This window comes from Rhinolophus sinicus, chromosome 3, assembly GCF_057876585.1.
Source record: "Rhinolophus sinicus isolate RSI-liver-muscle chromosome 3, RSI-T2T, whole genome shotgun sequence".
NCBI lineage: Eukaryota > Metazoa > Chordata > Mammalia > Chiroptera > Rhinolophidae > Rhinolophus > Rhinolophus sinicus.
In genome coordinates this window covers 105465570-105491740 of record NC_142503.1, presented here as the reverse complement: position 1 = coordinate 105491740, position 26171 = coordinate 105465570, and the positions used below count along the sequence as shown (strand labels likewise).

The 26171-nt window shown below is 36.5% G+C and overlaps 1 protein-coding gene across 6 annotated transcripts in view; it reads right to left on the bottom strand.

Moving 5' to 3' along the window:
* Window positions 1–26171, bottom strand: part of UACA (uveal autoantigen with coiled-coil domains and ankyrin repeats) — an 85809-nt gene that overhangs the window by 7819 nt on the left and 51819 nt on the right. For 2 of the 6 annotated variants that reach the window (XM_019736005.3, XM_019736004.3), the window contains exons 4-16: window positions 24049–24113; window positions 23192–23249; window positions 19048–19118; window positions 18844–18950; window positions 16470–16651; window positions 15166–15203; window positions 12423–12491; window positions 11246–11353; window positions 10161–10193; window positions 9547–9645; window positions 5947–5983; window positions 5040–5092; window positions 424–3162 (exon numbers count right to left, since the gene is read on the bottom strand). In XM_019736005.3, the coding sequence (XP_019591564.3) occupies window positions 424–3162; window positions 5040–5092; window positions 5947–5983; window positions 9547–9645; window positions 10161–10193; window positions 11246–11353; window positions 12423–12491; window positions 15166–15203; window positions 16470–16651; window positions 18844–18950; window positions 19048–19118; window positions 23192–23249; window positions 24049–24113 (3659 nt within the window). The remainder of the gene's footprint in view (window positions 1–423; window positions 3163–5039; window positions 5093–5946; window positions 5984–9546; window positions 9646–10160; window positions 10194–11245; window positions 11354–12422; window positions 12492–15165; window positions 15204–16469; window positions 16652–18843; window positions 18951–19047; window positions 19119–23191; window positions 23250–24048; window positions 24114–26171) is intronic. The other 4 variants (XM_074328204.2, XM_019736006.3, XM_088796860.1 and 1 more) reach the window with 2 other exon arrangements.

Genomic DNA, 26171 nt, shown 5'->3' with positions numbered 1-26171 from the left:
TGTACGGGTGAGTGCCACGGTCAAGTTTGGGGTGCTCCCTTGCATTCTTGGTTTCTTGCGGCCCAGAAACAGCTTTTTTCCTCCCCTCCCTCACCATTCTTCAGGGACCCTAAAATCCACCGCTCTGGACCATTCGCGTATAAGGTAAGTGAACCTTCCATCTCCCCACCTTCCCTCAATTCTAGGCTGTACTAATGGAGGAAACAAAATGCAGAATGCTTTAGATTTTTGTGTGACTATACTTCTTTTTCAATCGCAATTTTTTTTTTCTACCCACTACCGGTAGTAGTCAAACGGAAAGGCGGCATTTAAGGGTCACCACATAATGCTTTTGTAAGCCTGCCTGCATGATGCAACTACTGTAAAGAGGGCTGTTCTGCTCCGTTTCCCTAAGACAAAGCCACGCAGACGCCCGGGGCCTACCTTATTATCTTTGGCTTCGATCTGCTTAGCGGAGTCCTGTATTCTTTTCTGCAACTCTGTGATTGTGGATAAGGACTTATCACATCGCTCCTGCTGGTCCTTGATTTCTTGCTCGATGCTGAAATGCAGTAATTCCTTCTCATCTTTTGCAGACAGTTCCTTCTTCTTGGCATGCAAAACCTCCTCACATACTTCTTCATACTTTCTATTCAGATTGGCCAATTTTTCATTTAAGGTGGAAATCTCTGTCTCCAACTCACTCTTTGTGGCTTTGTATTTAGACAAATCAACCACCTCTCTCATCTCTAATTTTTTTAAGGCTTGTTTAGTGCTCTGAACTTCCGACTGGAGTTTGGAGACTTCCTCAGCTTTCTGCTGGCTTTCTTCTTCCTTCGCTCTCAAGCTAGCTTTTATGATTCTGATTTCTTTCTCAAATGCTTCCTTCATCTGCAAATGCTCTGCGAGGAGCACAGACGAGTTCTTCTGGTTCTCCAGCATCTGGTGCAGTTTGGTCACTGCCTGTTGCTCTTTCTGGTAGCGCCTCTGCTGACTCTTCAGCTCTTCCTGCAGGTTCTCAATCGTGCTGTGAAGAGACTGTCTCAGGGCCTCGACCTGGTCTGATGGGACGTACTGCTTTTGCAAGAGTGTTTGAGCTGTAAGGATGTCAGAAGTCTGTTTGGCATTTTCTGCTACTAGCTTCTCCTTCTCGTTCTTTACCTCTGCGTATTTCTGTAACAGGTCTTTTAACTGTCTGTTCAGCTCCTCTGTTTTTCTGCTTAAGGATCTTTCCTTCTCATGAGAATTCTCAATGAGAACGTTCTTATCCTTTAAATCCTTCTGAAGAGTGAAAACCTCCTTCTTCAACCTGTCATTCTCTTGTTTGCACTTTTTGGCCTCTTCTTCCCTGACATTAGACTTTTGTGCCTGCTCTGATAACTGTTCTTTTAGTTCTTTCTCTATTGCTTTGAACTTTTTCTCACACTCTTCGAAGCTGGCAATGGGAGCATATTTCAGTTTAATGCATTCTTGGATTGTGTCGAGTTCCTTTTTCTGGGCTTCAATTTCAGCATGCAGCGTCACAATCTCTTGTTGGCCTTTCTGGTAGTTGGCCAACACCTCAGCACTGCTCTCCTGCACCTTCTGCATGCTCTTCCCAACGGCCCTCATCTTCTCCTCGTGCTCCCGCAGGCTGATGTACTCAGCTTTTAGCTGGTTCTGAGTGTTCTCCAGGTTTCTTTTTAATGTGTCATTCTCATCTTTGATTTTTACACATTCTTGATTTACGTCTTCAATTTTTTTCTTCGCATCTAGTAATTCTCTGTTCGTTTTATCTAACGTGCTACTCAGTGCTGCTTTAATCTCTTCATGGGTTTTAACTGGCACATACTGGTGACTCATCGTCTTTTTCAAGTTAGTGTTTTCAGACATCAGTGAGTATATTTTCTCTTGGTCTCCTCCACATTTTTTATTAAGTTCAGACAGCTGTTTTTTAAGTTCAACAATATTGGATTTCAGGGCCAGTATCTCTTTTTCATGTTTCTCAGGAGATACGAACACAGTTTCCAGGTGGCTAACATTCTTACTTAAACTATCATTGTCCATCAGCAATTTCTCCGCTTCCGATTTCTTTTCTGTATACTTTTGTGTTACATCTAAAAGCTTTTTATTCAAATCATCAACAATTACGTCATGTGACCTTTTCATTTCTTCACTTGCTTTTAGAGGAACATAATGATTTTTCATTTCAATTGTTAAGTTATGTACTTGCTGGTTGAGGAGTTTATTATCCAGATAAACCTTTTCGATTTCCTTTTGTAATGACTGATTTTGCAATGTTAACTCAGTGATCTTCTTCCCAAGTTCTCCTGATTTTTGCTCTAATCTGCTCTTGAGCTGCTCATGTTCCTCTGGTTTGATATGCTGAGCAAGCTTGGCCTTAAAATTCTCAACTTCTCTCTTTAACTGTCTAATTTCACTAAGTGATTTTTCATATTCCCTTTCCATCTCAACAAGTCTTTTTGCCTTCTCATTTACTTCATTTGATAACACGCTCTTCATGTTTTCAAATTTTTCTGCTGGAATGGAAAGGGCTAACTTTGCTAACAATTCTTTCAGCTGGCCTTCCATCTCTGTGACCTTTCTCCCTTTCTTCTCTCGCTCCATTTCACACATACTGAACTCCTTCTGCAGTCGCTTGTTTTCTTCTATCAGCTTGCCTTCATCGCGCTTACACTCTTCCACTAACATCTCATTTTGTTTCAGCTGGTTTCGTAGCTTTCCCACTTCTGCTGACGCGCCTTCGTATTTCGCTCTCATGTCTTTCAGCTGGTCCTTCAGTTCCTCCGTGAGTCTGTGGCTCCCTGTAGCTGCTTCACTTGTCAGATGCTCTTTGAGGGCAAGAAAATGTGTCTGCATTTGCTTCACTTTGCCTTCCGACTCGTACATTCTCTTCTGCACATCTTTTAGTGCGTCTTCCAACTGCTTTATCTGTTCATCTGAGTCCTCCTTCACCCTCTCACATTCTAGTGCTAAAGCTTTGCACTCGGCCACCTTATGAGCCAGTTCGTTCTGGAGTTTAAGGCGGTCTTGTTTTGCTGACTCGCAGAAAGTTCTCATTGCCTCTAACTCCTTCTTTAAAATTTCGTTTTCAGAATATGAGGTTTGGTTGGGTAAAGATAGCTCCAGTGGCCTTAACATAGATCTGCTTTGCATATGAGCTGGCATACCTGAGGAAGTACACTGAAAAGGAGGGAAGAAAGGTTATCAATCACAAAAGCCTAAAGAAGGTACTTATTTATCAAACTTATAAAATTTCCACATCATCAGTAGTCAGAGGGTTTTCATTCTAGTATTTTGGAAAATATAGTACTGATTTTTGAGGTAAGGAAAACAGTTCATGGTACAATTTCCTTAATACACCCTTAAGTGGTGACATTTTGAAGTCTGCTCACTTAAATGTATTTCTGGAAGAAAAAAGAAAATAGTTACGGTCTCTGGAGACTACCCTGCTTCCTCGAAAATACGACCTAGCCGGACAATCAGCTCTAATGCGTCTTTTGGAGCAAAAATTAACATAGGTCTTATAATAAGACCAGGTCTTATATTAATTTTTGCTCCAAAAGACGCATTAGAGCTGATTGTCTGGCTAGGTCGTATTTTTGGGGAAACACGGTATTTTCTTTTTCTTTCCCCATTTACAATACCTACCTCACATATGAATATCAACTCAATCAAAACAGATTTACTATCTCTATGTTTTATGGCGCATAATGTGCTTAGAACTTCAAATTCTGAAGAAAGCCATCGGAACCCTTGAAAAAATAGTATTACTGTTTTTAAAACTGCAAATAGTTTCACAGAATGATATATTATTTAATTTCTAATAAAATATATGACTTCTGAGTACCCTCATAGTTAATGCCAATGTAATGTTCTTTAAATTACAAAAATATTACAAAACAAGGCTAGCTAGGATGAGAATAGTCATGAGAATGATGTTAATCAACTTGCAAAAAAGAATCGTTTTCTTCTCTCAAATAAAAAGATGAATTAGAACTTAACATATAATCTTACTACAAAATTTGATTGACATCTTGTTCTCTCTATCAAGTGCTGACAAAAAAAGGATAATTAAACTTCTCAGTGAAATGGTTCACAAAAATCAGAATGTGTAATCATGAAAGACTAAATTTAACTATTTTTATTTTCCCCCATACAGCCTGTTACAATAAGGGCTCTTCACAAGTACTAATTAATTGATAAACGCCCACTACTTTAATGGGCAGGTTTTAGTATTGTTCAGTTAAATCTATACTGTCTTCCATCAAATCAAGAAGAAAATTAACAACATGGAATAATTTTTCAGCCTCAGTCTGTTTCTAATTATCTTTAGACTAACTAAGACTACTATAATTTACCAGCAAATTACTTACACAGCAACACCATTTACATACGTGTTTTATTACGGTCAATCTTTTTAAATATTATTCAGTTGATTGATACCCATTTTCTCAACTTAGAATCTTAGAAGTTTCCAGCTGAAAATGATCTTAGACGTCATGCACACTAATTCACTCTGCCTACAGATGAAGGTATGTAAAAAGGCCTTTACAGCCCAAATATTTATCAGCTCTGCAATCCACAGGAGGTACCAGAAATGTAAACCTTGTTTCTACTGGAAACTAAAAGTGAGGAGCCGATAAACATGTAAGAAAATCAGACCTCTTGGAAGCTTTCTTTATTTTGAGGTGAATTTCTAAAACATAGGATATATGAAAGCAAGGAAAAACATATTTCAAAGATAAAACAAATGGCTTTTTAATTTCTCATACCTATCTTCCCCTTTTTATGGGTCAATATGAAGTGTTGACCGTGTGCTGTAATAGAGGCTTACTAGAAAGACCATGAAATTGTAATTCAAATCTCTTACTTAAGCCACTGTCATCAAAAACACTAAGCGGCACCAGAAACAGCATTATCTGCTTTTATTAACTCAAGACCAACTTTTCTTTGATAACGAAAACCATATTCAATGTATATTGATAAATATACAATGTTATTGTTCTTAAAAAGGCACAAATATTTTTTATAAACGTTTTATTAAAAAATAATATTACCTGTGTGTCTGTCATGTACATTTGACCTTGTTTAAGAAGCATATCTTCTTTTCCTAAGTAAATGCAAATAAATGATGTCAACTTAAATATCCATACCCAAGGAGGCTGAGTGTTAATTTGCTATTATTGTCTCTCCTTTATTATTCACACAAGAGAAGCGTGTATTGTAACATAAAATTACCCTTGTTCTAAAATATCCATATTTTCATTGTCGTTTCTATATATATTAGGGAAGTATCTAGATTCTTCTGGGTAAGTGCATTTTTAGAAATATATGAGACTGTTAGACTAAAATAAGCTACATGATTCTAAAATACATATCTTATCATTAGTCAAAATAAAATGGTCTTCTTTGCCATTTACAGGATAAATGTTATTACTGTACTTAGCTAGAGGGCAGTTTAATATTCAGTGGGAAGCAAAAAAATAAATTTCCTAGAGAAACTGTTTAAAAATGAAGACAATAAAAGGGATGATTAATTATGAATAGTCTTAAAATAAGTAATTGCTATGGAACTTCTAATTTTAAAATGCTTACCTGCATTGAGACTATATCCAAAGATTTCTCCAAATCATAAAACTATATTTCTGTGTCTTTCCATAAAAACAAGCCCCAAATATCACAAGATAAATGTCTATTAACCAACAAAGCAAATTTGGTAATTCATACGATATACAATTTAAAAAATAGGTGCTAAGAAAAATCAGAGCCTTGGTGATTACCAGACTTCATGTTAGAGACTCTAGTAGTCACCTTAGCGTCCTCCTAGTTCCACATGCCGAGTTATAACACACAAGTAGTAGGATGAAGTGGCAGGATTATCATATAGACAAAATAAATAGGCACAAACATCCTTCTTTGCTTAAACTGGGTGAACTATAGTGACAATCTGTACTTTATACTTACGGTTACTGAAATGACTTCCTGCTCCTAAATGATCACTCTGAAAGTAGAAGTATAAATTAAACCATTTTAGGGGAATACTGCTTCATTTTGTTATGTTTTGCATTTCTTTTAGTTCTAAAGGATTCAGTCATTAAAACCACATTTTCAACATTCCTTATTTCTCCTGAGTGCTAATTATTCTACTGGAACCCACAAAAAGACACAGCACTAGCAGCAATTAGATCACTTGAGAATCAACTATTTCACCAAGCATTTTAATAAAAGCAGCCAAGTGTTTCAAAGAAAAGCTTTATTTTTCAAAAGAAAAAAGAAAAGTGAGCTCCAAATGTTCAGTGTATACTCTTTGCTGCTTCTTTGCTTCACAAAGAAGGAAATGCCACATTTGCATCATTTTACTTTACTACTGTTGGGAGCGAGAACCCTACTTCATTGACTATGAAATATTAGTGTAACTTCATTCAAAATTTATAGAATACCCATTATTTTTGAAGGCAAAAGGAGACAGCGATCAGGAAATGAAACTGAGGCAAAGACCTACACTTAGTAATAACCCATCAAGGCATCAGTCAGGAAAAGGAGAATAATAAAGAAACTTTAGATACTCTGAATCAGCACATATCTGGATTGCTCCTTTTTTCAAGTAAGCCAAATACAAAGAATCTAACATAAATTCCAATATTAGACCCTCAAGAGTAAAGGTATATAGATGTTGTTCATGTTTGTATATTTGTGTATATTAGTACTATTAGGTATATGTCAAACTCTGACATGGGTGACCACAAGAAAAACGGTCCATGTTTCTGTAACTAAATTAATGCCACGGCCACTAATCCTTACTGCCCCAAAGGTATGGAAAAATGTCTGTAAACTTAGTTAAACTCTTTGTTCTATGTAATATTTCATACCAGAGTTTACAATAGCTACTACATGGACACATATATGGGTGGGGGAGCCCTATGCACATAGGGGTTTCAAAAAACTTAGTTTGGGTTTATTACCTTTCCTTGATTATGCAAATGAAAATAAATGCTTTAGTTATAATAAAATTAGCCTTATCCTAAAATATCCAGTTTCCCATATTTTTTCTATAAATACAAGCAATATGCCTATATATTAAGTATTACATGTAACAGCAATTCTGTTGGCAACTTATGCAGTTTTATTAAGCATGTGAGATGATACAGTAGTGGATATTCAATATTTGCAAATGCCGAATTCTTAGTTTTTAATGGCTGCTCTCATAAATACTGGGCCACCTATAAAGTGGGCCCTGTAATTTTCTTTTAAAGTAAAAATCATTTCTAGTATAAAAGTTCACCATAATGATTATGTACCACCTGGGCAAAATATCCCCATTATATTGAGTGAAAAGTTACAAAACAGGATGTATGATAGTCCCACTTGTTGACTGCGTATATAACACAAGTTATGCACAAAGCAAAGGTCTGAAAGGGTATCAAGCAGGTGCTAAGAGTGCTGGGATTACAGGCATGCTTATTTTCTGCTTTTAGTTTAACTATATTTTCTAATTTTTCTAAAATAAATATGTACTGGTCTTATAAGAAGAAAAAGTTATTTTTCTATAGTTTATTATAACCTCATTGAAAATTACAGACTTGACCTAAGTTTGTTTAAAGCTATAGGAAAACATTTTATTCTTAACACCTGAGTCTACTATTAGAAAAAAAGTAATACATAAATAGTACCCAATTATAAGAGCCAAACTTTGATGATCCTTCAAAGGACCCATATACACAGCTGTGTTTTCTCATTCAAGCTATTCTGAGTGTAAAACTAGTATTGTAGTTAAGAGCACAAAGGAGCCAGACTACCTGGGTTCAAGTTCTAGCTCTGCTGCTTACTATTTGTAACACCCATGGGTAGACCATGACCACTCTGTGCCTCAGTCTCCTCACTTATAAAACAGTATAATAATTAAACCTACCACATAGAATTATGTGTTTATTAAACGCACGAAAAGTGCACAGAGAGGTTTCTGGCACATGGCGGGTACTACAAAAATGTTAGCTATTAGTAGGTTCACTATTAACCTTCAAATGTAAAAAAAACAGAAGCCACCATATTACATCATTCTTTAGCTGTGTTCCTGAATAACCTTCAGAATGCAGTCAGATAAAAATTTTTGTGGTGGTGAACACACAATGATGTATTACAGAACTGTACACTTGAAACTTATGTAACTTTACTAACCATTATCACCCCAATAAACCTTAATTAAAAAAATTTTTCTTTCGTTTGATTAGATGATGTATTACAGATATATAGATGATGTGTTACAGAACTGTACACTTGAAACTTATGTAACTTTACTAACCATTGTCACCCCAATAAACCTTAATTAAAAAAATTTTTCTTTCATTTGATTTTTTTTACATGCAGCAAAGGCATAACTCACCTGCAATAAAGTACATAAATGTTAAGTGTACAGTGCAATTAATTTTTGCATATGTACACCTATGTAATCACAACCCAGCTCAAAACATACATTTCCAGCACCATCAGAAGCTTCTTCTGCCCCACCCTGGTCAGGAAACTCTCCCTACAGGGTGGGCTCTATTCTGACCTCCATCACCAGGTGTTAGTTTTGTCTGACTCTGAACTTCACAGACATGAATCATGCAGTATATACCATATTCTTTGTGTCTGGTTTCTTTCATGCAACATTCTGTCTGTGAAATTCATCCACGTCTTTACATTCTTTTTCATAGCTACCTACATAATTTTTATTTACAAAGAAAAATACTTTTGCAATGTACTTTGGAGTTATACTCCCCAGTAAAAAGACTCCTGTGGAATAAGCCACCATCTTCCGTGATGCCCAGTGATGAACAACATTTATAAAACACATACTATGGCCCTGCAAAGTGAATCCACGCAGTTAAAAGTCAGGCGAGCTGTCACCGTTGGTGCACAGAGCGTGGGTAGTGACAGGAAGCAAGTGTGAGGAGGCTTCTGGGCACTGATAATGTTGCTTGATCTGGGTATGTCCAATTTGTGAATATTCTTTAATTCACACACTTCAGCATGTATACTTTTTAATGTACACTGTATATCAAAAGCATGGCCTTGGAAAAACTAAAAGCTAATTGATCCAACCAAAGGTGAGTATATGACCTGAGCCTTATTAACACACAACTCTTCACCAATGTGTACTACTTAATACACATACGCACAAAATCCTTTCTGAGACCATCCTGGAAATGCCACAACTCATTGATATGATGTGTTGGCATTACGGCCATCACAATCACTGCAAATTTACGAGTAAAAATATAAAGTTTTTAAAAGGTAAGGATGAACAAAGAGGAAAATTGAGGAGAAGACATTAAAATGTCAGTTACATGCTAGTCAATTTCAATGATCTCTTTTAACCTTTCTAACAACTCTGTAGAAAAAGGGACAATCACTCCAGTTTTGCCAAAAAAGGCAACAAGCATAGAAATTCTGAATAAACTGTCCAGCGTCAATTTATTTAAACTATAAAGAAAAGAGTGATAACAAAAATTCAAGTCTGACTCCAAGCCCTTGAACACTACCCATTATCAGTTATATGAAATAATTTATTTAAGCTTTCTATACCTCAAAATATTTATATCTATTTTTCAGAGCCTCAATAGTTCTTAAGCTTTCTTCATATTGCTTGTCTTTAGCCGCCAAAAGTGATTTCAGCTTTTCCTTCTGAAATGGAAGGGAATAAATGCAGAACAAAATCATGCTGTGCTTGAAATTGGGTTAAAATATTTTAGAAAATATGAATTACAATTATTTTGAGGACTGCAGTTAATGAATTCTCCAGCGTGGTGGATTTTTAACTATTAGTAGAGTTGAAAATTTATACAAATACACTAATAAAATATGTAATATATACAACTAATATTACGAAAAATTCAAATTTCTGTTTGTTTTAAATCTTATTATTTTCATTTTTTAAATGTTTAGAATTTCATATCTTTTCATGAAAAGCTTCACAGAAAACATTCAGACACAATAACAACAAAATGCCTACGATAACCCGTACCACTATACTCAAAACATCCTTTTCCAGTCACATGTAGGTTTTGTTTTCCCCTTTGAGCGATGACCAGAAACAGAATCCTGGTCTCCATCTTGACTCAGGCCTTAAACCTCTACTGCAGTACTATATTCCATCTACATAATACTTCACAGCTTTAAAGTAAAATGTATCATCCTACCTCACTTTCCAGATCATCAGCAACCATTACTTCCTAAATTTAAAAGAAAAAGAAATGGATTTTCATTCTTGAAAGTTTATTTTAAAAGACTTGAGCTGGGAAAATATCTTTTAGAAAGACTGGCACGTGTCTTTAACATTGGGGACGAGGGTATAAGAAAATGTTTATGTCTACTAGCGATTCTGTTTCTAAGTTGTCATTTATTATTCTCACGAGGTTAAGAAGCACTTTTAATTCTTCTGAAAACCCATCCACGATCAACTCCTAGCTCTTCTTCCTCCTCACGTCTTTCGTCCACTCCTTCCTCTCCAATCCCATAGCCCCAACTAGTTCAGTCCTTTGGTATCACCTCATACCAACAGTATTCTCTGTTCTCATAGAGAACATTAAAAGTTTCGTGTTGGGGCCGGCCCGGTGGCTCAGGCGGTTAGAGCTCCATGCTCCTAACTCCGAAGGCTGCCGGTTCGATTCCCACATGGGCCAGTGGGCTCTCAACCACAAGGTTGCCAGTTCAATTCCTCGAGTCCCGCAAGGGATGGTGGGCTCTGCCCCCTGCAACTAAAATTGAGCACGGCACCTTGAGCTGAGCTGCCGCTGAGCTCCCAGATGGCTCAGTTGGTTGGAGCGCATCCTGTCAACCACAAGGTTGCCGTTCGACTCCCGCAAGGGATGGTGGGCTGTGCCCCCTGCAACTAGCAACAACAACTGGACCTGGAGCTGAGCTGTGCCCTCCACAACTAAGACTGAAAGAACAACAACTTGAAGCTGAACAGCACCCTCCACAACTAAGATTGAAAGGACAATAACTTGACTTGGAAAAGAGTCCTGGAAGTACACACTGTTCCCCAATAAAGTCCTGTTCCCCTTCCCCAATTAAAAAAAAAAAGAAATGACTTGTTTAAAAAAAAAAAAAGTTTCGTGTTAAGGTCCGAGTAAGGTAACTTTCCTCAAGGGCAATGACCCAATTTTACCTCCTTTAGCAACATGACCTGACATGACAGGTGACTGTTAACAGTTTGCTACCAATGGTGATTACTGGTGGTACAATAGTTGTGGATTTTTTTTTTATTATGAAGATGATTTACCTCATTCAGCTGTAGTTGTAAACCATTGACTTTATCCAATAATATTCTCTGTTCTTGCTGAGTTTTTCTCAACCGCTCTTTCAATTCTTCATTTTCAATCTCTAGATCCTTAAATAGTAAAGATAACAGGGGCTAGACCAAACTTAAAAGAGCAATTCTTATGGAAGAAAATTTAAAAGGCAGTTTGTTATCACATACAGATAAGTACATACATAAAAAAGCTTTAAATACAAAGATACAATAATTTCAATGACATAAAAGTGATTTAAATCCATACATGAGAAATAATATTGAAAATTACAGTATTATGATATCTAATGAATACATGTATATACAAGACAGCAAACCATCGTGATTCTAATCGAAAGTAAAAAGTCATCTGGACATAGAAACTAGCAGAAGAAAATGCCATGTTAAATGTTGCTTAACACTTCTCAAGTTGATGAGACTGTTCTAATGCTTTGATTAAACTAATCATCATTTCAATGCTCTGAAAAAAACATTTAATGATCCAATTTAAGGCTACATAGTTCACTTTCTTACCACTACATAGTAAACTATGAAAACCCAAATAAAATACTTCTGTTTTAGCATATGGAAAACAGCTATTCAATTTATACTTTAAGGGTATTTCAGTCATAAAATAAACCATTTAATTATGAGCTCTTTCTCTGACATAATCCACATAATAATTATTTTTTGAACACTTTGATAAACATAAAAGATAAAAAGTGCTAAGTGGTTAACAACACTATTTTTTTTAATCAAAATAAAAAGTACTTCGTGAAGAAGTTCATATTGTATTTTATTTACATTAATAACCACCATTTTATCCCTATAATTATCTAAAATGAACAGAAATTTATGACTTACAGCCCAAAAAGGATATCTTTAAGTCAACAAAAAGTTACATAAAGTTGTTAAATTATTTGCTTCCTAATATATATTAAAACAATACTTTCTGGAAGATAATACTGACCTAAACATTCATATCAAAAGTCATTTCTTTTAGAATGGGTTGGACAAGGAAATAGAATCACAAAACATAACAAGCCAGCCTTCCTTCCCCCGCTCACTTCCCCCACATTTTCATTCCCTTTCTTTTCCCCCAACCCCACTACAAACAACACTGGAATTCTTTGCAAAGGAAGATACCATTTTTTTTTTGTCTTTTTACCTGAAAGTTTTGATGCTCCCTCTGATTTGACTTCATATTTACTTCATCTAACATGTGCGTCAAATTTCGCTTTAGTAAAACAAAAGAGAACAGAAGTTAGCCAGTATGAGAACACAGAAACATACATTTTCCTCAATAGGCAGTAAGTCCCACTAGTGACTTTCAGCTTATCCAACATCAAATTTTGCTGTACACACCACAAGGTGGCAGTGTTTCCACTCAAAACTCCAAATTGAAAGCATCTTTAAGGATACAGGTTTTAAATAAATCAAGTATACTAATTTATTTTGAAATACTAAAAAATAACACAATTTAAAATCCTTATTGTTAAGGATCTATTTTAACCAAAGTCACCAAATTTTGAAAAAGAGGATTGGCACTAGACACAAAACTAAAGCTGCGCTATAAAGCATCATCAACCATTCCCAAGGGAAGAATTTAAAAAAAGGAGAGGGAATTACATTCATGTTGAAAGAAAATATGGAAATTATTTCTTTCTTTTAGCACAGATGAAATAAAACATCAAAGGGTGTGGTAAGAAAGAGACAGATAATCCTCTGACCAGAGCTGTATAAAAAATCCCTAAATGACTTGGTTGGATCCATGTCCTGTTTTTGTACACTTCCTGCTTTGAAACGTTATTCCATCTTAGTGACTTGCTTTAACAAAAACACAATTATTAAACAAGAGAGCAAATAACCTTTTTTAATGCAAATTGACCTTCAAAGCTACACAATAATTTAGAAAGTTATTTCTTCCTTTCTGAGAGCTAAAAAAAGCTAATGCTTTAATTCTTCAAAATAATACTTTTCATGTTTTGTCTTATTTGTTGAATTTTGTTTAAACTATGAGGTTTAGAATTAATTAGATGTTCGGATTTAGAATTAGAGGGACAAGTTCGCATTAAGAAGACACTCATTCTGTATCTACCCTTTGGCCCACACTACATTTTTCGCCACATTCCTTCCACCAAAGGACTGCTCCTCACGTGGAATCCGCCCAGTCTCATCGTGCCACGCTCAGCCCCACCCACCCACCCCAGGCCTTCCCTTAGAGGGCCCTGTATACCCTAGCGCCTGGCTTCCTGCTCGTGGCTTCTCCCGCTCCATCACCTGCACACCACTCCTGTCAGTCTGGCCGACCGCCCTGGACATGACAGACAGGCTCTCTCCTCCAGGGCTTGTCCCTCCCTCCGGGAGGCATCTCCCACAGAGCTGCCTAGCTCCCTCGTTTCCCTCAGACCTCTGCTCCAATGTCACTTCCTGGGAGAGGCCTCTGCTGACCGCACAACCTAAAACAACTTTCCGCCCTCTCCCTCTTTGTCTCCTCATCCTGTTCTGCTGTTCCCCAAAGCATCTGCTATGATACTGCTCACCTGCCTGTTGGTCCTCGCTCTCACTAGGCTGGGAGTTAGAAACTGAACGGTAACTGGCATGTAGTAGGTACTCTGCAGATATCTGTTAAGCTAATTGAATAAGTCTTATTTTTTAAACTATGTTGTAGTCTTCTTGAAAAAAGGGGTTATATGTCCTTTGGTACTGGAAAAAATCCTCTTTACAGAATATATTTTTAATGTATTCAATAAATAATAAAAAACAAATGAGTTTTATTGTTCCTAGCAGAATTGTAACTCCATGTATTCTTTTCGATAACTCCTAGAACATTAAGCAGAATACCATTTCCATATTAATATTCAATAATTTTTAAAATATCTCTGTATTTCAGAAATCATTTTTCTATGATTCCATGTGAGATGGCTGGTACAGACATAACAGAGTACATTTTATCTCCCTCTACCCCCACTTAGTTTATCTGAGAAATGGCTTGAAAGAGTTGTGTCAGATGGAAAAGAAAAGTGACAGCAGACATGGCCCATGCATGAATGTATTACTTCATTCTGATGGATTCAAAAGGAAAATATGCTTTCATATAGCTTTCAGATTCAGGTGAGAGGCATGGGAATGATGCAGAATGATGATCAGAATTGCTCAGAAGGTACCTTTTTCTTCGGGGTTTGGCAGTGCTCAGGTTCCCCTCACTAGAGAAAAGCTGGGAGCCTGGAAGGAAACAGCCAGCAGAAGAGGAAAGCGCCTACGCTAGCTTTTGAACAAGATGGGTAGAGTGCCGTCAACCAACCCCGCTTATAACTCGAAGAGATTGGAAAAAATGGTAAGACATTTACTGAGACTGGGACACAAAACCAGGTTTAAATAGCAATTTGATAATAAAATTAATGCAATATAGTATGCTTTTTGTTAAAGAAAAGTCCTCATCAAATAAACAGAGCAAAAAAAAAGTAAAGAAATCAAAATGTTAATAGTGGTATTGAAATCACAATATGTAATCAGTTTTGAATTCGGTTTTCTTCATGTTGCATTGGAAGAATCTCCCCATGATAGTAAGTATTTGGCTTTGTCATTTGGGAGAATAGAGAAAAAAACTATCCATGATTTGTTAGGCTAAAATTCATTATGTAACAATCTCAACAAGGCCAGCACCAGGAAGCTGTTTATGTCCCATTGGATACATTTATTATAATTAAGATCCATTGTCTCAAGCTGAGTGAGAATATCTAGGTAAAGCCTCCTGATCTTAACACCTAGGTTCTGCATGGGTATGACTCACTGACGAGAGGGAAGAGCATGCATTTAAACTCAAAACAGTTACGTAAAATCGTTAACCACTTTTACTAAGCACTTTAAATTGAATAATGTATCATTTTTTAATTAAAATTAAACTCTACCTGTTGTAAAGATGGTCCTTTCTTCCAAAGTTCTCTCCCTAAAGATTTAAAGAGAGGAGGGACACGGAAACAGCAGGTTAACTTGGGTGGATAAGAATTCCCTAACTATACAAGTGAGTCAATATTCAAGAAACAAACGTTCAAGTTTCCTCTAAAACTTACTACTTTACAGTTAAAACAATAGTGAAATATTCATTTCTGCAAAGTTTTGTTTTTTTTTTGCTATGACAACACCCAGGTGGACAACATCCAGTGCTAGGAAGGGGAGCTTCACCCTCCTCATCAAAAACAATATATACCACGTTTCCCCGAAAATAAGATCGGGTCTTATATTAATTTTTGCTCCAAAAGACGCTTTAAGGCTTATGTTCAGGGAATGTCATCCTGAAAAATCATGCTAGGGCTTATTTTCTGGTTAGGTCTTATTTTTGGGGAAACATGGTATTAATCAAACAATTGCTTTGACTCTTTCTACTCAGTTCTTAAATAACTCCACAGCATAGTAGCGTGTACTGATAAACCAGAGAATACATGAGTCCTGACAATTAAGTTTGCGAACTTGTTGCAACAATGTTGCTAACCTTTTCTTAGTATCAGTGGGAATATTTATTATGAATTTGTACCAACTGGACAAACAGTTAACCAAATCTACTATTTGGAAGTGCTGAAAAGGCTGCGTGAAAAAGTTAGACGACCTGAACTTTTCACCAACAATTCATGGCTCTTGCATCACGACAATGCACCAGCTCACACAGCACTTGTCTGTGAGGGAGTTTTTAGCCAGCAAACAAATACCTCTTTTTGGAACACCCTCCCTACTCACCTGATCTGCCCTCCCAATGACTTCTTTCTTTATCCAAAGATAAAGGAAATATTGAAAGGAAGACATTTTGATGACATTCAGGACATCAAAGGTAATACGACAGCTCTGATGGCCATTCCAGAAAAAGAGTTCCAAAATCTCTTTGAAGGGTGGACTGGGCACTGGCTTCAGTGCATAGGTTCCCAAGGGGAGTACTTTGAAGGTGGTCGTAGTGCTATTCAACAACGAGGTTTGTAGCACTTTCTCTAGGATGAGTTTGCGAACTTAATTGTCTGACCTCCTATGCCAAACACATTGCCTCAAAATGTAAGGCATGTGACTACAATGTAAGTACGCAGAGCCGAGGAGAAAGGTGAACCAACACTGTGTCGGTGGTATACAGGCTGTTCTGCTTCTTGCAAACTGTAGTTCCACCATCTAAATCTTTAAAAGCTACTCCTTATTAACCTGGACTTTTCTAGTTACAGAAAACTGCTGGTACCTTTGGTGGCATTTTCCGATGCCGTCTTTAGTAAGGTTAGAATGTCCAGATTGTCACCAATTCTAGCATAGTAGGAACTATCGTGGCCCAGGGCATCCAGCAAGCTTACGTCAGCACCGTTTTTAATCAAGACTTCTACAGCGTCTTTGCAACCATACTCGCAACCCAGCATCAGAGCAGTTCTAAAGGGAAGAGGGAAGATTAAAAGACCTTGAGAAAGATCCAGGAAAATACTCCAGAAATCTTCCAGAGCAAATGTTACTTTAAAAAGAACAAATGTTACTTTAAAAACCCATACTTGTTACAGAGTCAGATTTTACTCTATATTTTGATCTTATATTTTAACTTCACCACATTCATAAAAACATTTGCTTTGTGCTTTAGTTGGCAGAGCTAAAATCTTTTAGCACTTTATATATATTTGTAACTTCTACTAACTACCAAACCACTTCCGTTCTTCCAGTCCTACTATGTCCTACAAGTAAATTACCACAAAAGCCTTCCACAACTGATATTGTCACCCCATCTGCTCAAAACCTACAAAAATAAACCCAAACTACTGAAGCCCCTTCATGAACTGAACCACATCATACAAACCTCCCCGAACAATCCCTGCTACTCCGCACGAAAGAATCGGACTCCTGTTCCTGATTTCTCTGCTTAGAAGAGCCTTGCTACTCCTCCCTGGAGACCTTCACATCTTCGCACTTCATTTTAAAACTTGCCTACTCAAATATACCTTCCTCGATTTATCATGGACCATGGGATTATTCCTCCATGACAGAATCATCAGCACGTAAACATTAAATAGAATACCGGCAAATAGTACGGTAGTAACGTAACAAAACAAATCATCACAGAAATTGAGAAAGATCTTAGAAATTACTTGGTTCAATTCTTTATTTTTACTGCTGAGGAAATCAAGACCTAATGAAATGAAGTGACTTAATCCAACTCTTGTCTTCCAATTGTGAAGATTGGATTTCATAAGGAAATGGATTCCTGCCTTTGTGGTGTATGTTCTATTTCTCTTTTATACTCCACAATAGTTCCTGGTATACAACTTTATACACAAAAGGCATTAACAATGCTTTGGTTACTAGGGGAAAAAAGGCTATAGGTTGGACAGGAAAATAAAGAAACCTGAATACAGAGTGTCAGAACCTAAGATTTTTATTCTTAAAACCATTGGCTATCTAGTCTATGTAATACACATTGCCCTACCTCATCAGCTTTGTTGTTAAGTTCCAATGAAAAAACAGAGACATACATGCTTGGAAAAATACAAGATCTATAAAAAAAAGTAAGGCATTATACGTGGATCAACCAGATCATCCCTGATACTAAAATTTATTTTTAAATCAAAGTTTCTCAGTCATGCTCGGAACCAAATTAGAGTAGCTGCAAAAACAAAGTAATACCAAAAAAGCCACTTTCTTAATAATCATATCAATGATTTAATTGCTTAAGAATTTCCTCCTTTGAGATGCCAGAATAATGAAAACAATTAGAGCTATAAAACCTGACACCTAAAGATTAATTTATTATACTTCTCTACTTCCAGTAAAGCACAAACAACAGGCTACATGTTTAGAAAAATAAAACTAAGTCAAAAGAAACCAACAACTTCACTCAGAATCATCTATAAAATCCCAGAAACTTGTTATAATCTATCATAATACTTCAATAGTGGAGGGGATCTATTTCAGATACTTGGTTGTCAGAAGCTTTGTGACCATAAATATCAGAATTATAATATAGCAAGCACCGTGGTATTCTCCACCTAGAAAACGGGAAAGGGAGAATTACAGATAGAAATCATGACTGCACACCAACTAAAATAACATCAGATACAGATGCAAACATAAACTGAGGGAATCTGAGTAGAGAATGAACTCGGTTTCACAGAAGAAGGTAGCATTTTGCCCAGGCAGGGTAAGGTCAGAACACACCCGGGGCGAGTCTACTGAAACATTCAAGCTCTAGGACCCCGAAGAACCACTTTACTTTCAAAAGACTCGCTAACAACGAAGTGGGCTGTCGATGTAATTTTGTCTTCTTCTCCCTTGTATCTTATTTGAGCCCACTTCATTAAAGACTTTTTTAAAGCTTAAATGAACTAGGATATAATTCCTCTTTCTTCAAGTCTCTGACCCAAACACAGGCCCTAATCATTGCCTGGATTCTGCATTTACCCTGTGATCTTCCCCTATGGCCCTCTCCTTCCTTCTGCAGCAGACTCTGAAGAAAAAAAAGAAGTGGTGCTAATTACAAGGGGAGAATCAAAAGGGTGGAAAAGCCAAGTCACAACAGCAGAGTTTCAGAATCACTGTGCATCCATCTGGCGAGTGGGGAGCTGTGATAAAAGAATTACCTGTTTTGTTTGTCTCTGGAATTAATGTCCGCTCCTTTATCTATCAGCAGTTGACATATTGTTGGCCTACACATCTGAGTAGCCAGAACAAGCGGTGTCCGTCCATCCTACGCAACAAGAAAAAAGCATCAAGACAACAAATCTCCCAAAACATAAAAGTCAGAATACATGCGTTGAAATGAGAATAAATATAAACTGACTTACTACATCTTTGGCATTCACCAAGGAGCCATGATCACAAAGCAGCTGTATGCTGGAAGGACAGTCTGCCATAGCTTTGAGGAACAAAGGAAAATGATGAATGGTGAACATCTGTGGGTAAGACACGTGTTTTGCTAGGTCCACACAAGGTCTAAGTTCTTCCATTTCTAAACTATCAAGCTTCATACGCTTCACTCTCAGTTTACCATTATAAGCATCAATTTTCTATCTGAAAATGGATTAGACAAGATCACTTCATACATTTTGTATAATTGTTAGGACCAACAAATACTATCATCTTTGTAGGTGACAAAAATATACTGCTATTCTAGAAGTAAACACAGATAAAAATCAAACTTAAATTTTCTATTTATAGTATGTTTTTAAACATGGTTATAACTGACTGGGTCCTTGGAGTGTTAGCTCAGGTCTTTTTTAAAAATCACATTCTTTTTTTATAGAGGAGCCACATTAAATAAATTGAGACTCATACAATTCATATTTCCTTTTAAAAGCAGAGATAGCAATGCCTGCCCTTAATGATGCAAAATAGGGTCATTTTGCAAAAAATTATAAAATTGCAGGACGCTTCTTCTCTAACGAACACTAGAGTTATATTTGTGTTAGGAAAAAAATTATTGTTAAATTCATAAAATAGGATGGGGTTTAGACTCCCCATGTGTTGGTTTTTTTTTAAAGACTGAGTTGATACGAAATTATTAGCACAAAAGGTACTGACAAAGTCAGCATTCTTTTTGTGCATGTGAAATTTAATAGAATGAAACCAAACACACGTAAGAAATTCAAGTAAATGCTCATTTGATGTCTTTAATTCAGCAAGTCTTTCATATAAAATACATAATCAATCTTAAAAAAAGATAAACTGAATACATTCATTCAGGAAGTAGAAAATTAATAACCATTCAATTCCAATTAAAAATAAGAATGAAAACATGTAAAGCATAACAAATTCCAGAGTTATGATATATTGAACAAGTACAACCACTATTAAAGGTGCTATGATGGAGAGTGTCAGCTGTTTACCAAACTCTGATCACTCTTTTCTCCATGGTAGTAAACTTGTCTGGGCACATGGTGGCTCACCTAGAGACCACAGTTCCCAAGGTCCCTTGCATGTAGGTGTGACCCTGTGAGTTAGACCATGCCAAAGGAACCTGTGCTACCTTCTGAGTCTAGGGTTCAAAAACTGGTTATACATTCAGAGGTGCGTGCTATCAGCTTCAGCCTTAAAGATGAGGACAACACCCTAGGCAATGGCAGAACTGCAAAATGGAAGAAATCTGGATCCCTGAATGACCATGTGGAGCAGAGGCACAAGCCAATCTGAACATCAGGACTATGACATGAAAGAAATAAATTCTGTAGTTTTGTTTTTAAGCCAATGTTATTTTATAGTGTCTTTGTCACAGCAGCCTAGCCTTAGCCTAAGACAAAGACTGCTGTCAGGTGCTGCTATAACAAATCAGAGCCCAAAAGACAAAACTGCACATTGTCCAGGAATCCTACTAAGCCAACTGGGTTGGCTTATATATCCTCTCTTTGGGAGGGGGTGCAGAGTTCTATGTATGGGAAGTAGGGCCTTCGGTAATATCTGGAAGGCCAGAGGGTTGGACCGTGGCAGAAAATACAATTTGTTACCAAAACTCTGTTCTTCCCTTTTTCTACAGTGTAGCAGCCTGGCCATGACTGGTCACCTAGAGACTGCATTTCTGAGGCTCCCCTGCAGGTCAATACAGCCAGTTGAGTTTGCTCTAGTGGATGGAATATGAGTAGAGGGCTATCTACACTTCCAAATCTGGGTCTTAGACTTCGGGCATGTGCTTCTCCATGCTCTCTTTCCCCTTCCTACTAGGTGGAACGTGGATGTGACTGCAACCCTGCTTCAACCATGCAGTTGATGAAAATACTCAGAGACAGAAAGAATTCAGTTCATGAATGACCTTGAGTCACTGGTGAGCCACTACCACTTAACATTTTTTTTATAAGCAGCTGACACTGGAGATCTTTTATCACATAAACTTAGTCTTCATTCTAACTTCACCCCTACACCTATTGAACAAATACTAAGATTTCAGTTGATTAAGTTGTATCAGTTTTAAATATAGGAATAATAAAATTTATAGCATACTAAAAATTGCATATGTTTAATGTATACATTTTGATGAATTTGGACAGATACATATATTGTGATACCATCACCACAAACAAGGGACTACACATACTTATCACTTCCAAAAATTTCGTTGCGAGTATATGTGTGTGTTTATTTTGTTTTTGGTAGCTTTTTCTATGTGTGATAAGAACACTTAACATGAGATGTATCCTCTTATTATATTTTAAAGTGCACATTAATTATGTATTAATTATGTGCAATTTTGTATATAATTACACCTCAAAAAAGCATAAAAATAAAGACGGGAAAACTGAACATTGACTAGACAACATTGAAAACATTTCAAATGCATTAAATGTAATAATGGTATCACACTTAAGTTACAAAATAGAATCATTATCTTTTAGAGATACAAATTGAACTGTTTATGGATCAAATTATGTGATGTCTTAGATTGGATTTAATATATGCCAGTGGCGTGGGTGATGGTATGGATGAATCAAAGTTGGCCATATGTTGACAACTGTTTAAGCTGGGTGAAGGGTATAGGTGTTTTAATATAATAAACGCTCTAATTTTATGTATGTTTGAAATTTTTCATAATAAATAATTAAAAATAATTATTAAAAATCATTATTAATGTTGGATTAATTTTCTAAAAACTAGCAAAGATGGTAGGAGAACAAAAATATCACGTGACACATATTCATATTTCAGCAAGTAACAAAATCATTTTTAAGATTCCATGAAGCACAGCCAATAAGCATTACAAATATGTATTTTTAATGATTTTAAATTTAATTTGAATCTGTCTTGATGATTCCGCAACTGTACAAACTTGATAAGGACAGCACTTATGAATCTAGGCGTATGTTGTTATTTAAGTAGCACTCACTACAAAGTTATCATAAAAAATAAAATCTATACTGACTCACAGGGGTCACTGTGAGGTTCAAATGATAACGTATGTGAAAATGCTTTGAAAATAATAACATTCTACACAAAAATAAAGAATGCATTGTGTAAAAAAATTACACCATCATAAAAGCACATGAAATGTAAAACGAAAAAAACAAAGAAAATTAAGGTATGAAAGTTTGAAGGGCATTTCAACTATAATGCATTTTTAATGCAGACCACTTTAATCTACTGCAGATATTCCACATATGTGAAAAGAGAGGGTCAATATTTTTTCTTTCCTTTGGCCTTCTAGTAAACCGCAGGAATGTCAGACTTAGAAGAGTGGCCAAAGGTCAGGCTGTATTACATTCCAAAAATACTTAATATCTAACTTTAAGTATTTTAAGACACCTAAAGAACAATACAAATAAAGAACAATACAGATAAATAAACAATACACAAGTATGAGTAATAAAATCTGTGAAATTATTAGTATAAATCTTTTAAAAAATATAGCACATTACAGTGATATGAAATTCAGCACTGACACCTCTAAACCAAATAGTCACCATCACCCTTAATTAAGAAGTTACTACATGCCAGGCACTATTTATGATTTAATTACAACCACTTATTGCAGTAGTATTAACTTCACTTTGAAGATGAGAGAAATGAGATTCAGAGGTATTAATTAGGTAAATGTAGTTTTCAAGAAAGAGAAGTCTTCCTCCCTCCCAATTCTCCTGCCAATTCCCTCTCTCTCCCCCTCCCCTTCCTGTCCTCCCCTACGCTCCCCTCCCCTCCCCTCCCTTCCCCTCCCCTCCCCTCCCCTCACTTCCCCTTCCCTCTTTGCTTGGAGCTCCTTGAGAGCAGGATTGTGATTTACTCATCTGCAGACTTTGAGTATCTACTAAACTGGCCTGTAAATATTGGCTGAATGAATCTTTTAAAGCTGCACAATCTAATATATTTCAAATTTAGGTAAAAAAATCCATACTATTCTGTTTCTCCGTGAATTATACGAATGTATGCCTGTTAAAACTTTGAAATTAATTTAAATGCCTAGCCATTTTACCAAACTTTCGTTCCTGTCCAAGTGAAGCCTTTGCTTACCAGCATCGTGGAGTGCGGTTCTTCCCTGCTGGTCCACATGTTCAGTGGGACAATTGTACTGTTAAAACCAAGAAATGTAGTCATCCTAAAGAGTGTTACTTTAAAATTAAATCTCTAAATTCAAATGAACAGCTGTTATTTCATCTCAAAATATTCCATTTATCAAAAAAAAAAGTCCACAAAGACTGCTAGACAAGCCACTAAATATTTTGACGTGAAACAAATATAATAATGTTATACTGTAAATTTAACAATATTTCTCCAAACAGGAAAACATGTGGTACATTACAATAGCCTGGGATATTGAAACTATGTTATTGTTTGTTTGAGTTTTGTTTTTTATCAGCAGGAGTTAAAGCTTTAACAACTGAATCAGAAAACCAAATGAGTTCTGCTATTAAATGTAATGTCAAAAATGTTTACAGAAATGTATCACTGGACCCTTACATTGAAAATTCTGCCCACTCATTCATAGGCTTTTGTGGTTACCTGATTACAAGTTTAACTAACGGTTAACATTAGGTAGTGTAAGTTACTGGTTACAGAGCTACCTAGATCCTGTGCTGTATCACTTTATCTTACGTTGTCTAACAGACAACAGAAAATTCCAATCTCCATCTAATGTCAACAGGAAGGTCACGTCTTTGTTATTTATTTTTAATACACTGAGTTATGCAACTCACTTCCCTCAGAGTTTTTGCTCTTTATTGTTCACATTCTTTCACAAATGATGGAAAAAAGTATTATGTAAGCTGAGTCAAAGTTAGCCCACTATTTTCTTTGATCTCAAATTCCAAAAACACATCTATTATTTGCTGTCGAAATAATAAAGCCAAAACATGAACCGTTTCTGTTACCTGCAGGAGTTTCTGTAGGCACAATGCATGTCCATACTTTGCAGCCAGGTGAAGAGCATTTCTTCCTGTGAAAGAAAATAATTTAAAATAGATGTGAACTTTCGTAGAAATGTCATGCACTGTTTCAAAATTATACTTAATTTGTGAGCACGCTCTTAGTTTCTAAGATGTTTCACCTGGGTTGATATTTTAATAAGATATAATGTACACACTTCCGAAACAATGACAGTGGGAAGAAAAATTTAACGTACTCATACAAATGCACAAAGAGCAAGAACTTTGTCTCATTCGTCCTGTATTTCCAATACCTAGAGTAGTACTTGAGACAGAGTAAGGTAACTAAATTTTGGCAGAGCAAAGGGAGGAAGAGAAAAAAAGAGGAAGAGAAAAAGAAAATGGGGAAAGAAGGGAGAGAGAGATGGCTCGAGTTCTTATAACATTCCCAAATAGGCAGTGTGGACACTAAAATGGAGGAAGTTAAGTAAGGTGTTCTCTAATTTCTGTGCTTCAACTAAAATTCTAAGTTCATTAAGAGGCCGTGTCTCTGAAACTCAGACTTGCTTGACTGTGTGTATTAAAACGTGCAACTTTAAAGGAAATGACAAGGAGCCGTGCAGAGAGAAGGTTACCAGATAATCTGCAAGATTAACTCTGAACACTGAAAAAGGTACGCTCACAGAGAACATTCTATCTCAAGAACTATTTCTCCTAGTTACATTTCTTTACACATACATCTCTCTTGGATGGTGAAAGATGTAAAGGTTTCACCAGGCTATTCCAGCTTCTGATGTTTAATGCTCTTAATTTCCCTCTAACTTCACAAACTTCTTAAATAATGATTTGACTTCACAAGTAGATATTTCTGTTAGAAAAGAAGTTGTTTAAGTTCTGTTCCTCCTGGATAAGTGAGTAAATTGATTTCCAACGATCATTCAGCTTTACATGAGTTCAGATCAGTGGATAAGTTTTTCTGAGTCTGATCACTTCTGTGTAGCTGACTAAGCAGCTCCCGGAACCAAAGGCAGTGAGTCTGGGTCTTTGAATAGGTACAGACACAAGACACTCATCCATGCCTAAAACCCTCTGGTTACAAATAAGTCAGAGCGATGATTTCAAAGTTCAATGTGCTGCTGTTCATGCACAAGTTTCCGGGAAACATTTTACATGGTGAACAGCGGCTAGAATAACTGGCATTTGCACGGGAAGTAAGCGAGAGCAGGAAGTGGGATGGTGGGAGTAGGCGCAGGAGTGACAGAACCCGGTGTTCAGCAAAATGCCACAAAAACTTGGTCACATAAAAATGTAGGGTCAGGTATTTCCTTACTCAAATTCAAATCGAGCCTCTTGTGATAGAGCAGTAAAAGTCAGGGAAACAGGAGCTCTAAAGCTTACCCACCGTGAATTATACCAAAGGTGTCTATCTGGCAAGACCTGGTCACAAATATGTCAAAACCACACTAACTTGATATCTGGTTATTTACAATATACTTTCATATTTCTAGCAAATAAAGGAATTAAGATAAAAATACATAGTTTTTTAAATCAACTTTTTATCAAATAGCCACATCTGGATTATAACAGACAGGATAATAACAGTGAGACAAGGGCCTTATCCTCGGGAAAGGACAACTGTAAGGACAAATGTAATTAAACAAGGCAAATAAAAACATGACTAAACAACCACTAAAACAAAAGCCAGAGGTAAGCAGCGTATGTCAGAATGCGGTATATGAAACGCTGTCTGCTGGGCTTGGGAAGCATTTGAGCTTGATCTGCTCTGAAGGAGGGAGGGCAAAACTCACTAGACTGGCCCCTCTGCAAAAATGTCCAGAGCAGAGAGGACACAGACAAAAGCAAGAAGGATGCTTGTTTGAATTAGAATCAGCACAATCAATTTAAAAAGTCTTAAGAGTTCTAAGAGGTATGGTTAGTCCAAAATTTCTAAAAATAAATACTCCTCTGCAACAGTGAAAGCATATATAAGTAACAGACTCATTCTTTTGTTCCTTCAAAGGGGACTGAAAAGTAGTTTGGACTTTAATTCAGAATTTGACATATCTTAGGTAGTTTCCTCATTAACTCAGTTGTAATCTCTCTCTCCCTCTCCCTCCCTTCCACTTCTA